This window comes from Portunus trituberculatus, chromosome 48, assembly GCF_017591435.1.
Source record: "Portunus trituberculatus isolate SZX2019 chromosome 48, ASM1759143v1, whole genome shotgun sequence".
Taxonomy (NCBI): Eukaryota; Metazoa; Arthropoda; class Malacostraca; order Decapoda; family Portunidae; genus Portunus; species Portunus trituberculatus.
Genome location: NC_059302.1, coordinates 19,816,705 through 19,830,598, shown reverse-complemented (window position 1 = coordinate 19,830,598; position 13,894 = coordinate 19,816,705). Strand labels below are relative to the sequence as shown.

General features: G+C 38.2%; 1 protein-coding gene across 3 annotated transcripts in view; it reads left to right on the top strand.

Moving 5' to 3' along the window:
- Positions 1 to 369: 369 nt before the first annotated feature.
- Positions 370 to 13,894, top strand: part of LOC123498967 (sulfotransferase family cytosolic 1B member 1-like) — a 22,441-nt gene continuing 8,916 nt past the window's right edge. The window contains exons 1-4 of one of the 3 annotated variants that reach the window (XM_045246583.1): positions 432 to 447; positions 9,617 to 9,709; positions 11,372 to 11,549; positions 11,672 to 11,815. In XM_045246583.1, the coding sequence (XP_045102518.1) occupies position 447; positions 9,617 to 9,709; positions 11,372 to 11,549; positions 11,672 to 11,815 (416 nt within the window). In that variant the 5' untranslated portion in view covers positions 432 to 446. Of the gene's footprint in view, positions 448 to 9,616; positions 9,710 to 11,351; positions 11,550 to 11,671; positions 11,816 to 13,894 lie in introns of all 3 variants that reach the window. The other 2 variants (XM_045246584.1, XM_045246585.1) reach the window with 2 other exon arrangements.

The following is a 13,894-nucleotide window of genomic DNA, read 5'->3' as shown; positions in this document are numbered from 1 at the left end:
GTAATAGTATTTGTAGTAGTAGTACTAGTAGTACTAGTAGTAGTAGTAGTAGTAGTAGTAGTAGTAGTATGTTATTGTTGCTGTTGTTATTCAATTAGTTTTTTTTTTTTTTTTAATATAGTAGTAGATGAAGTGTTTCTAGAGATAAGGTGTTTGCCCAACATATTACAGTACATCTTATCTTCAGATCACAAATGCATCAAATTTCAATAAACAGAAATATAATGTAGTACAGTATATATGATTTAGAGACCAATTTCAAATCTCATCTGTATTGTCATCAGCGCGTAATTCGATATAGTAACGATTCCGATATTAGCAGTGTCGTACGTCTGGCAGGTGATAAATTGATAAGATATATGAGTCATTGTTACTTTATACACTGAAGACCCAGGACTTACGAGTGGTAATGTTCTTATTTCTGTGACACTCGACTATTACCGCGCAGTAAGTGACTATGTATCTGTTAGTAGTGTTTAAATAATTTTGCTTCAGGGATCGGGAACCTTTTGAACGTGAGCCAGATCTTTTCGTAACTATATCTGGCTTCCAGATAAATTTCAGCTAACATTTTATGACACAATAAACAATGAGTGTCATTAAAAGAAATATATTTGAATCATAATTATATAGAAAAATATTTTTTGGTCGTAAATAAAAATTGTATGCATTTAGTTATATTCGATTTTGAAAATATACTATATTGCTTTCATATAAAGAAATTTGACTTTTAAGGCACTTTCAACGAAAAAGGTTCCCGAGATACACATTCTATTATTGAGCTTTCATAAGGAAGTGCACTGGATCATGGTATTAAAAGCAAACCTTTACTTACACATCGTGATGGTAACTGACAGAACTTTAACTGCTTTATGATATATGTTTATATATATATATATATATATATATATATATATATATATATATATATATATATATATATATATATATATATATATATATATATATATATATATATATATATATATATATATATATATATATATATATATATATATATATATATATATATATATATATATATATATATATATATATATAGATAGATAGATAGATAGATAGATAGATAGATAGATAGATAGATAGATAGATAGATAGACAGATAAATAACTTGATCGTGTATATGTCTCTTAACCCAATAAAAATCATTTAAGCGGCCAGAGTCTTGACAAAGAATTTATCGCCTATATGAAACCTGCATATATTGGCTATGCGTGCGAAGAGGATGGTGGGAGGAGAGAACGAAGCTGGAACAGTATCGGGTTCTGTCTTCAGCTATCAACAAGAGACTTTTAGGAGAGAGTATTCATGTGGGAGAGAGATACATTTGGTTGAGGAACCAAATAAGATTTAATAACCGTATGTTTCTCTATTTACAATAGACCAAGTGTCACCGACTGTTTTTTTATCCCTTTCCTACCCTCGATCTGTCCTTGCCCTACCATTTCTTGTCTCCTGATGTGAGGGAGGTGGAGCTGTCCCCATAACTACGCATAGCTCCACCGAGTGGGGTGCGGAGGAATGCTAACGAGGCTGCGAGGCTCCTGATGTTGTGGGCGCAAGTGGCGTGGCCTAGGTCGGCGCGGCCTAGGTCGGCGCTCTCGATCATCCGATAATGAAGACGTGCAAGGGACCTCGGGAGCAAGGGATTCTCGGTCATCGAGTTGTAGAAGAGGTGATCCTCAGAAACCCATTCCATGCATTCTACGTAGTCCTTGAAGAAAATGGATCAAGCACATTGGGTGTGACTGGCCCCTATCTGAGGGCCCTCATCACTTTCAGGAGGACGAGAATCACGAGAGGCTGAAAAATATACACATACTTCCAGTGGCTCCAATCCTCCATGAGGGCATTTGGTTTCCCTGCGAGAGTCCTCTGGCTGTATGTGAGGTAGAGGCGCAGTTGAGCTGTGTCTGGGGAGGCAAACAGGTCGATTGCTGGGGTGCTGTAGCAAAAACTGAGCAAGTGGAACACTTGTGGGTGCAGTCTACAGTGACATGTTCCGGTACATTGAGAGGGCATCCATTCAGTTGTTCTCTGCCAGAGAGCCGAGAGGGATAGGCACCTGCATGAGAAGACATCCTCAGACATGGCCAGAAGTGTTTTTGATTGGGCTGTCTGTTGCCTCTACACGTAGTGAAACGGCCGCCGTGTTGTCCATGTCTAAGCTGACGCTTAATCCGGAGATCCTGGAGTGCCTTCTGAGCAACTCTCTGACTACCCACAGCTACCGGAGGTTGATGTGGTGTGACCTCTCCTCCTTTCAACTCCGCAAGCTTTGTGTCCCCAGCTGGACTGGAAGCCCCACCCCACGTCCTAGGCGTCCGTCACCACTGTTACATGCGGAGGGGGTTGAGACTACGGTACCTTGAACCAGGGTCGCAGCAGGCAGTGAAGGGCTGGGGGCACATGGCGTGGAAGATCGCGCGGGAGTAGCGAAACGTGCCTGTTGACCTCCTGCATCAGCCGATGGTGCTTTAGGTGGCCCTGTGGAAGTGCTCGGGCTGTGAAGTTGAGGCACCCCAGTAGGCTTTCCCACTGACGTCGAGAGAACGTGTGGGAGAGGCAAGTCCTTCTGACGCAGCAGAGTGTCCGAAGGGAGTTGTCTAGAGCTAGCAACAGGGAGGCCCTCACTGTGTCCCACTCGATCTCAAGCCAATAAAGGTTTTACGTGGGAGTGAGAGCAGACTTGGCTCAGTTTATCCTGAATCCTATGTTTGCCAACACCCTCAACATCACCCACACGCTCTGTGATACGCCCTCCCTGGTGGGTAAATGTATCAACAAGTCGTTCAGGTACATGAGAGGGGGGAAGCCTTTTGTTTATGTCCTGGCCTATAGCGCCTGTAGGTTTACTTGAAGAGTATGGGAAGCGCTGTTAAGCTTCCACCCATTAGTGGCACAGGCAATTTTGTTTATAGTGGTACCCATATTAGGATCCATATCACCACCTAAGCACATCTTTGGTGTAACCACCTAGAACCTTGGTATCATAGTAACATGTAGGTAATTTTAAACCATTCGACAAACGGCAAAGATTTTAAGGCGGTACGTGGTGGGATTCGAACCTATGCATGGACATCTGCGCGATCCCACGCTTACCACCTTATCCACTATGCCATCTCCTCCCCTATCTAGGCCTCTGCTAGATGCGCCCCCATCACTTTTGCCAACTTTGTGAAGGCCCTTGGGGCAAGGGAAAGACTGAAAGGGATTCTGGTAAACTGGTATGTCTCTTTCCTTACTTGGAATGCCAAAACACCATCAAAACCTTGGTTGGATAGGGACATGCCAATATTCGTCTTAAAGATCCAGAGATGCTAACCAATCTCCCTCCCAGAGTGCTGATAGGACCTGTGTCACCGACATCATCTTGAAGTGAATAGGGTTCAAGAACTTGTTTAGTGTGTTCAGGTCCAAAAATCAGCCTAGTTTTCCTCGCGTCTTCCTTTGGCATGGTAGAGAGATGAGACAGGAAGATTCGCCCTGTTGCTCTCTCCCACTCCCCTCTCAAAGAGCTGTTTGATGGGGGGCACTACCGACGGCGACACCTTGGAGGAAGCAGAGGCAGCAAGGCTGCCGACATCAAGTTGGCCATCCTTTCTGCCACTGTCGAGAGAGCCGTCAAAGCATCCCTGTAAAAACGGAAAAAATCAAAGTAGGGTGGCTGGAGGGATGACACCCTCCTGTGCCTTGCCCCTTCCTCTCCCATCCCCCAAGGCAGAGAGCACTTTAGAGCGGCCTCGTCCTTGGAAGCGACTGGAAGGGGACAGAGGCTGCCTTGCCAGGGCAGGGATGGGAGAGGGGAAGCTACCCAGCAGCCTCACCCGCTATTCAGCACGGGGCTATATTACTCAAAGAAAAAGATAATTGCTTACCTCAGCTTCTCCAGGGAAAAATTCTCGAAGCCCTCAGCAATCATCCTCAAACAGGTCCTCAGCATGGCGACTGCAAATACGATACGTTGGAGATGATGGAGGCCTCGTTTGGCCGTGGCTTCCGGCGAGAGAAGCCTTGCCTCAGGCTCTCGGAGATGGTGGGGGATAGGGCGGAGATTGAAGAGCACCTTTGGAACCCTCCGCATCGTAGGCCCACTTCAGCATCACGTCTTCCCTCCTTCTCCAACCCTGCGGCAGCAAGCCTATTATCTTCCCCGAACAAGTACTCCCAAGACCGAGGAAGGTTGCACCACAAGAAGGGAAGAAACTCATAGGGGTCCACTGAGGCCGTAGGAGAGGGAGACAGGATGTTATCGCGGGGCCCCGCTCTGTCGTCCGACCCCACGGGTTGGCGAGTAAGAAGCACCACAAAAGAGGAGCCTGCCGACCCAACGACATCAGCCTGGGAGGGAGAGTAGTGGGGAAGAGTAGGGATATCAGGGAGAGTAGGAGCCTTTTTTTTTTTACGTAGGGAAGAGGGCCAGCCAAGGGCAAAAAAAAGAAAGTTAGAAAAAGGCCCACTTGAGCGCTGGCTCTCCAAAGACTTCAAAAAGTGCCAAAACCGTCAGCCAGAATTATGGGAGCAAATGCCTTGATATCTCCCTCTTAAAAGAAGACAAATTGTAGGAATTCGGAAATACAGATGCTGGGAGGGAGTTCCAGAGTTTACCAGTGAAAGGGATGAATGATTGAGCGTACTGGTTAACTCTTGCATTAGAGAGTTGGACAGAATAGGGATGAGAGGAAGAAGAAAGCCTTGTGCAGCGTGGCCGCAGGAGGAGGGGAGGCATGCAGTTAACAAGATCAGTAGAACAGTTACCATGAAAATAGCGATGCAACATTTCGGCGGTGAGAAAGAGACTGAAGACAGTTAGTCAGAGGAGGGAGTTGATGAGACGAAGAGCTTTCGATTCCACCCTATCAAGCAAAGCTGTGTGACTGGAACCCCCAAACATGCGAAGAGTACTCCATACAGGGACGGATAAGGCCCTTATACAGAGTAAGCAGTTGGAGGGCGAGAAAAACTGTCGGAGACGCCTCAGAACACCTAACTTCATAGAAGCTGTTTTAGCAAGAGATGAGATGTGAAGTTTCCAGTTAAGATTATGAGCAAAGGACAGACCGAGGATATTCATTGTGGAAGAGGGAGACAGTTGAGTGTCATTGAAGAAGAGGGATAGTTGTCTGGAAGGTTGTGTCGAGTTGATAGATGGAGGAATTGAGTTTTGAGGCATTGAAAACTACTAGATTTTCTCTGCCCCAATCGGAAATCTTAGAAAGATCGGAAGTCAGGCGTTCCGTGGCGTCCCCGCGTGATCTGTTGATTTCCTGAAGGGTTGGACGTCTCTGAAAGAACGTGGAAAGATGTAGGGTGGTATCATCAGCGTAGGAGTGGATAGGGCAAGAAGTTTGGTTAAGAAGGTCATTAATGAATAATAGAAAGAGAGTGGGTGACAGGACAGAACCCTGAGGAACACCACTATTAATAGGTTTAGGAGAAGAACAGTAGCCGTCTACCACAGCAGCAATAGAGCGGTCGGAAAGGAAACTTGAGATAAAGTTGCAGAGAGAAGGATAGAAGCCGTAGAGGGCAGTTTTGAAATCAAAGCTTTATGCCAGACTCTATCAAAAGCTTTTGATATGTCTAACGCAACAGCAAAAGTTTCACCGAAATCTCTAAAAGAGGATGACCAAGACTCAGTAAGGAAAGCCAGAAGATCACCAGTAGAGCGACCTTGACGGAAGCCATACTGGCGATCAGACAGAAGATTGTGAAGTGACAGATGTTTGAGAATCTTCCTATTCAGGATAGATTCAAAAACTTTAGACAAGCAAGAGATTAAAGCTATAGGACGGTAGTTTGAGGGGTTAGAACGGTCACCCTTTTAGGAACAGGCTGAATGTAGGCGAACTTCCAGCAGGAAGGAAAGGTAGAAGTCGATAGACAAAGTTGGAAGAGTTTGGCCAGGCAAGGTGCAAGCACAGAAGCACAGTTTTTGAGAACAATAGGAGGGACCCCATCAGGTCCATAAGCCTTCCGAGGGTTTAGGCCAGCAAGGGCATGGAAAACATCATTACGAAGAATTTTGATTGTAGACATGAAATAGTCAGAGGGAGGAGGAGAGGGAGGACAAGCCCAGAATCGTCCAAGGTGGAGTTGTGAGCAAAGGTTTGAGAAAAGAGTTCAGCTTTAGAGACAGAAGAGATGGCAGTGGTGCCATCAGGATGAAATAAAGGAGGAAAGATGAAGAAGTGAAGTTATTTGAGATGTTTTTGGCTAGATGCCAGAAGTCACGAGGAGAGTTTGAGTTTGAAAGATTTTGACATTTCCTATTTATGAAAGAGTGTTTGGCAAGTTGAAGAACAGACTTGGCATGATTCCGGGCAGAGATATAAAGTGCATGAGATTCAGGAGATGGAAGGCTCAAGTACCTTTTGTGGGCAACCTCTCTATCATGTATAGCACGAGAACAGGCTGAGTTAAACCAAGGTTTAGAAGGTTTAGGTTGAGAAAAGAATGAGGAATGTACGCCTCCATGCCAGATACTAACACCTCTGTTATGCGTTCAGCACAAAGAGATGGGTCTCTGACACGGAAGCAATAATCATTCCAGGAAAATCAGCATAATACCTCCTCAGGTCCCCCAACTGGCAGAGGCAAAACGCCAGAGGCACCTTCGCTTTGGGGATCCTGCGGAGGGATTGGAAAAATAGGACAAGATACAGAAATGAGATTGTGATCGGAGGAGCCCAACGGAGATGAAAGGGTGACAGCATAAGCAGAAGGGTTAGAGGTGAGGAAGAGATCAAGAATGTTGGGCGTGTCTCCAAGACGGTCAGGAATACGAGTAGGGTGTTGCACCAGTTGCTCTAGGTCATGGAGGATAGCAAAGTTGAAGGCTAGTTCACCAGGGTGGTCAGTGAAGGGAGAGGAAAGCCAAAGCTGGTGGTGAACATTGAAATCTCCAAGAATGGAAATCTCAGCGAAAGGGTAGAGGGACAGAATGTGCTCCACTTTAGAAGTTAAGTAGTCGAAGAAATTACTATAGTCAGAAGAGTTAGGGAGAGATAAACAGCACAGATGAATTTAGTTTGAGAGTGACTGTTAAGTCGTAGCCAGATGGTGGAAAATTCGGAAGACTCAAGAGCGTGGGCACGAGAGCAAGTTAAGTCGTTGCGTACATAGACGCAACATCCAGCTTTGGAATGAAAATGAGAATAGAGAAAGTAGGAGGGAACAGAGAAGGGCTACTGTCAGTTGCCTCAGACAGCTGTGTTTCGGTGAGGAAAAGAAGATGAGGTTTAGTAGAGGAGGTGGTGTTCCACAGATTGAAAATTAGATCTAAGACCGCAAATGTTGCAGAAGTTAATGTAGAAAAAGTTGAGGGAGGTGTCAAGGCATTTGTGGTCTTCAACAGGAGAGGTGTCCGACCTGGGGACATTTTGGTCCCTCCCAGAGGGGACTCCGAGGCGTTGTTTATTTTGGGTCCCATTTTTCTTTTGATATTTGATTTGGAGTGAAGGGTGTATGTGTGGTAAGTGCATGTAGTTTTGTGTGAAGAAGGAGAGCTGTCTTTAGAGGATAGGCTGTGACTTAACTCTTGAGTTATAAGACATAAAGGGAAACATTCAACGAGATCACAACTAGCTTTAATGGAAGGTTCACAGCACCCCCTGAACTAGTGCTATTAGATCTCACTGGGAGTAAGTTATTGTTTCGGTAGGTGTCTACTACCTCCTCCACCTGAAGACGAATACAAAACAGAGCATTAAGGTTTGCACACCAAGAGAAATATTCACATACAAAAACGACAGAAGAACTGCACTCATTATCTAACCTGGATCCTCTGAACATCACAATCCATAAAAGAGGAAACACCATTAAACAAGAAAGTAAGAACATCCTTAAGGATACAACATACATTACAGCAATAGATGGTTACGAACACGAAACTGAACACAATTCGTTCAGGAAACCTATAAAGTATCTTAACAAAATCAGCCCATCCCCAATGTTCACAAAATAGCACACTTATCAGGAATACCTACCTTGGAGACATATGACATAAAACATACAACATCACACCAAACCCACATGATCTGGAATATATAATATAACAACTAACAAACAAGGCACATGGATGGTTTCCTCTCTCCTCTGCTCTGCACTCTGAGTTGCTGGGGAGAATGTGTGGCCTCTCTAACGGTTGTGTAGAGCATGATGGCTCCCGTTACCACTTCCCCTCCCCGGCAAGGGTGGCGTACACCGGTGCTGTCTGCAGACATCCGGCAGCGGAGAGAAGTTGAGAGGAAATAGTACATCCATCCGTAATTCCATAACACATCCACCATTAAATCTAATTTTGTATTCCAAATAAAATCACATACACAAACAAATAACACAAGACACCGTTACCACTTTTTTCTCCCCGGTAATAGTAGGGCGGATAACAGAAAAATCGTGCAAATTGTGATATAAGCGCCAAATTTGGCATGGTGGTCTCCAAGGGTGTACTGAATAAATTTGTCTGATGAGCCACTTAAAAATCCAAGATGGCTGCCATTTTTTCAAGATGGCCGCCAAGACGCTCTTTTGAAGTCATTTTTCCCACAGAAATGCATGTAATTGACCGATTTGAGTGATCTTAGTGTCAAAGTATATGTTTCTAAGAATGCTGGATTCAGATTTTCTACTTCCAGAAGTAATGAAACATTGCACATGGTAGAAAATGATATTTTTAACAAAAAAAAAAAAAAAAAAAAAATCGCAATATCAAGCAATAATTTTTTTCACTGAACAACAATCAATATTATCAAAAGATCATATCTGTAAACATGATAACAAACATATTATTCTGGACTGAAATGATATTGTTAACCATGCAGAAAAAAATAATATTGTAATAATGGCCCTTCTTAATGTAACATAATGCAGTGACTTCATCCGCGTTGACTAGACAACGTAATAGGTCTCATTTTTCTTATGCTCTCAACCCATAGAATACTGTAAGGGGTTTTGATTGCACAGCTATATTATTCTGGACGGAAGCAATATAGCCAATCAGAAAAAAATAATAAAGGTCCTTCAAAAACATAATAGTGTCAATCACAGAAAAGTAATACTGTAATGATGGTAATTCAACAAAATAATAGAATGGCGACATACATTTCAACTAGTAACAGGCTAATAGAGCTAGCAACATTGTAATGTTTTCCTTCAGTAACATAGTACAGTATTACATAGGTCAAGCCAAAATATTTGGCTTGACCCCTAGAAGTTGCAGCCAAAACTAAGTAAATTAACATTCTAGAAATTTCGCCAAAAAGCAAAGAAATCAACACCTTATAAATTTCACCGAAAACAAAATAGATTAACACCCTAAAAATTTAACTCAAAAACAAAGAAATTAACACCCTAGAAATTTCTCCCCAATACAAAATGAATTAACACCCTAGAAATTTCTCCCAAATACAAAATAAATTAACACCCTAGAAATTTCACACAAAAATAAGGGAATTAACACCCTAGAAATTTCACTCAAAAACAAGGGAATTAATACCCTAGAAATTTCTCCCCAATACAAAATAAATTAAATCAGAATGTCTTTAATACTAAATTGGTGGGTCTGAATTTGCACTAGCAACTTTTGTTTCAGTGATGTATGTTACAAGTTCAGAGAAAGCAATTTCATATGCCTCTCTTTTTCTGTCTCGGAGTTTTCTGCTTTCCTCAACTCTTCAGCATGCAGGTAAGCTCGCTCTCTATTGTAGAGACCAGCCAAGCACACACCATGGTATTCTAACTCTTGTGCCACCACATCTCCAGCACTGAGTTTGGCAAGCAGCTTCCCATCATTGAGGGTCTTGGAATAATGTAAAGCAAATAGAGTATTGGCACGGAACGAAGCAAACCACAAGACAAAAACAGTAAGAATTAGCAAGACGGTTCACACTCCCACTTTATTTCCTGTCTCACTATAACCCTCAATACTTCCCATCCCACCAACTTTAACTTTTCATAGTTTCACCCATTTTTTTCTATGCCCACTCAACTCAACTAATACGGTGGTTTGCCCGCCATCTTTATCCTTCTCTCATTCAATATCAGTGTCACCCCTTCTTTTCTTCTGCTAATACATCTTTGTCTTCTCATCCACTGTCTATCCCCCCAACCAAACCAAACCAAATCACATATTCTGCCTGAAGATGTTCCCTGAAGAGGGAACGGAACGTCGCTACAAATTCTATTTTGGGATAGCTCATTGGGACTCTTACTGTTCAAGAGAAAGAATTTATTAGACAAATAGAAAAGACACAGCAAAACTTAGAAATGCTGAAGTTGCTCATGCCTTTAACATCGTCTGTAAGACAGAAAAAAAAAAAAAAAAAAAAAAAAATATATATATATATATATATATATATATATATATATATATATATATATATATATATATATATATATATATATATATATATATATATATATATATATATATATATATATATATACATATATATATATATATATATATATATATATATATATATATATATATATATATATATATATATATATATATATATATATATATATATATATATATATATATATATATATATATATATATATATATATATATATATATATATATATATATATATATATATATATATATATATATATATATATATATATATATATATATATATATATATATATATATATATATATATATATATATATATATATATATATATATATATATATATATATATATATATATATATATATATATATATATATATATATATATATATATATATATATATATATATATATATATATATATATATATATATATATATATATATATATATATATATATATATATATATATATATATATATATATATATATATATATATATATATATATATATATATATATATATATATATATATATATATATATATATATATATATATATATATATATATATATATATATATATATATATATATATATATATATATATATATATATATATATATATATATATATATATATATATATATATATATATATATATATATATATATATATATATATATATATATATATATATATATATATATATATATATATATATATATATATATATATATATATATATATATATATATATATATATATATATATATATATATATATATATATATATATATATATATATATATATATATATATATATATATATATATATATATATATATATATATATATATATGTGTGTGTGTGTGTGTGTGTGTGTGTGTGTGTGTGTGTGTGTGTGTGTGTGTGTGTGTGTGTGTAGATAGATAGATAGATAGATAGATATATTGATTGTGTAGTTATACGCATTGCATTCTAGAGTACAAACCTTTGAAGATGATGTCAAAGGAAGACATTGCATTCCTTACGGAGGAGGAGCAGCAGGAGGTCAAGTTGAAGTTCTTAGGCTTCCGCCAAGGTCTGGTAGGAGTGGGTCCCATCCGTCACCTCCTTCCATCTCACTGCACGGCGTTTACCAAGAAATATCAAAACTTCAAGTACGTAATTTTTTCTCTTATACTTATTTTGGTGGTGGTTTATAGACATCCGTCTGTGATCGACAGTATTCGCTTTCATGCCATAACCACAATATATTCTAATTATTTTTACTTTTTATCAGGTTTTGTGAGAGCGACGTGGTCATCGCAACTTTTCCTAGAAGCGGCACGACGTGGACACAAGAGATTGTGTGGACGATGAGGAATGGACTGGATTTTAAAACAGCATCCAACGTTTCCCTTAACGTTCGGTCGCCTTTTTTTGAGTAAGAAGATACTTTACTGCTTAATACCTCTTCACCTTTGTTTCTTGATGACGTTTGATGAAAGTGAACTTTTTCAGATCTTTTCATATTAATGATACAATGTACGGTAGATTTTCGTTCACTCAGCTTTTACATGATACTTGATTTCCACCACCTGGGAATTAATTCCGTTCATGGTGGAGTTTCTGTAAGAGCTAATTTTAACTATAGGAAGGCGAGAGTAATTCCATACAAGTAATAGAGGGAACAAATATTTTAGTCCTACCTACAAATATTAGGAAAATAAAGGGTGATCGTATGCCGTCGGAAGTAGTTTCGGCGAATGAGTAAAGCATCGTGTATGCCATTACTGATGGTAATAAGAATATATGACGAATCACTCAAGTTATCGTCCTATTGACGAACTTCATACTAGAGATGTACTGATGCATCGGTATCGGTATCTGAATCGGCGGTATCTGCCAGTTTTTGGTTATCGGTATCGGTATCGGTATCGGCTTATTTTATGCCGATACTTCCGATACCTAAAAGGAATTTACTACTTAGTGATATATTCGATATAAGATATTGATGATACCAAATTAATATAATACGGCGTATTAAGTTTCTGTGGTGATTACCGTATGTCATAGAATACTGTTTTCTGTGGTAATAAGCCACAACCTCTAAATTGGACGTGTATGAAATGCGTATAGGCTGAACTCCGGCATCCTGTCACACGGTCGGTCATGAGTCACCACGCATTCTCACTGTCTCTCAGTCAGACGCTGCTCCTCCACCCACACAAAGTTCACACAGGTGAAAAGCTTATGTTTTTGAACTATAATCTAAGAATGTCAAACTTCAGATATTGAGAATCGTATATATATATATATATATATATATATATATATATATAACAAAATGATTTGGTATATATATATATATATATATATATATATATATATATATATATATATATATATATATATATATATATATATATATATATATATATATATATATATATATATATATATATATATATATATATATATATATATATATATATATATATATATATATATATATATATATATATATATATATATATATATATATATATATATATATATATATATATATATATATATATATATATATATATATATATATATATATATATATATATATATATATATATATATATATATATATATATAGTTAGGCATTTTGCATTATTGTAAATAACAGCATATTCTTATTTGATTTATAATTAACAGTGCTAGTGCTAGCCTTTTCCAAGATATCATACTGGAATAGGTGGAAGCTCGAATTATATATGTATATTAATTTTAATGCAAGTTTAATTTTTGAGTTACTTGTGTTAACCTAAGGATGTAAAAATTCCATAACTAAGAAAGTAACGATTCTGTTTTGTAATCATGTGCATTGTGTATAATTTGTTGCATATTAATTATTTAAGATCATAGCAATACACTAGAAATTTAGAATAAACTAAACTTTTTCTATTTAATTGAAAAGATTAGGTGAAAGCTCATTTTTCTGAATTGGTCTACTAATGTCTAATGAATTAATATCAAAGGATGTCAGATTTAATTAAAGAGAAACATACACAACAAAATGAGTTTCTTTTGCTAATATTTTGTGTCTGTTTTACAATTTTAATAATTTTAAAAATATTTTTGATCGCCAAAATATCGTCAATGAAATTAATAATGAAAATGCACAAGACCAAATGGTCGCTAAAGGAGTAAGAAGTAAGAATTTAAAGTAACTGACAAGAATCAGAAGACTGAGAAGATATTCATTCCAATTACTGAGTAATTTACCTTTGCAAATGGCTTCAAAAGCCTCTAGAATTGCTCCTATTTCACAAACGTTCTCAGAAGGACTTACAGCATCCCCCAAAACAAAGCCTCCCATCTGATAACGCTCGCCGTCCACCAACTCATCCTGGTGTCCAGTGCAGTTATCACTATAAGTAGTAGTATCGGTATCGGTGATATCGGTATCGGTAGTAGTATCGGTATCGGCCCAATTAGGTGGTATCGGTATCGGAATCGGAATCGGCCAAAA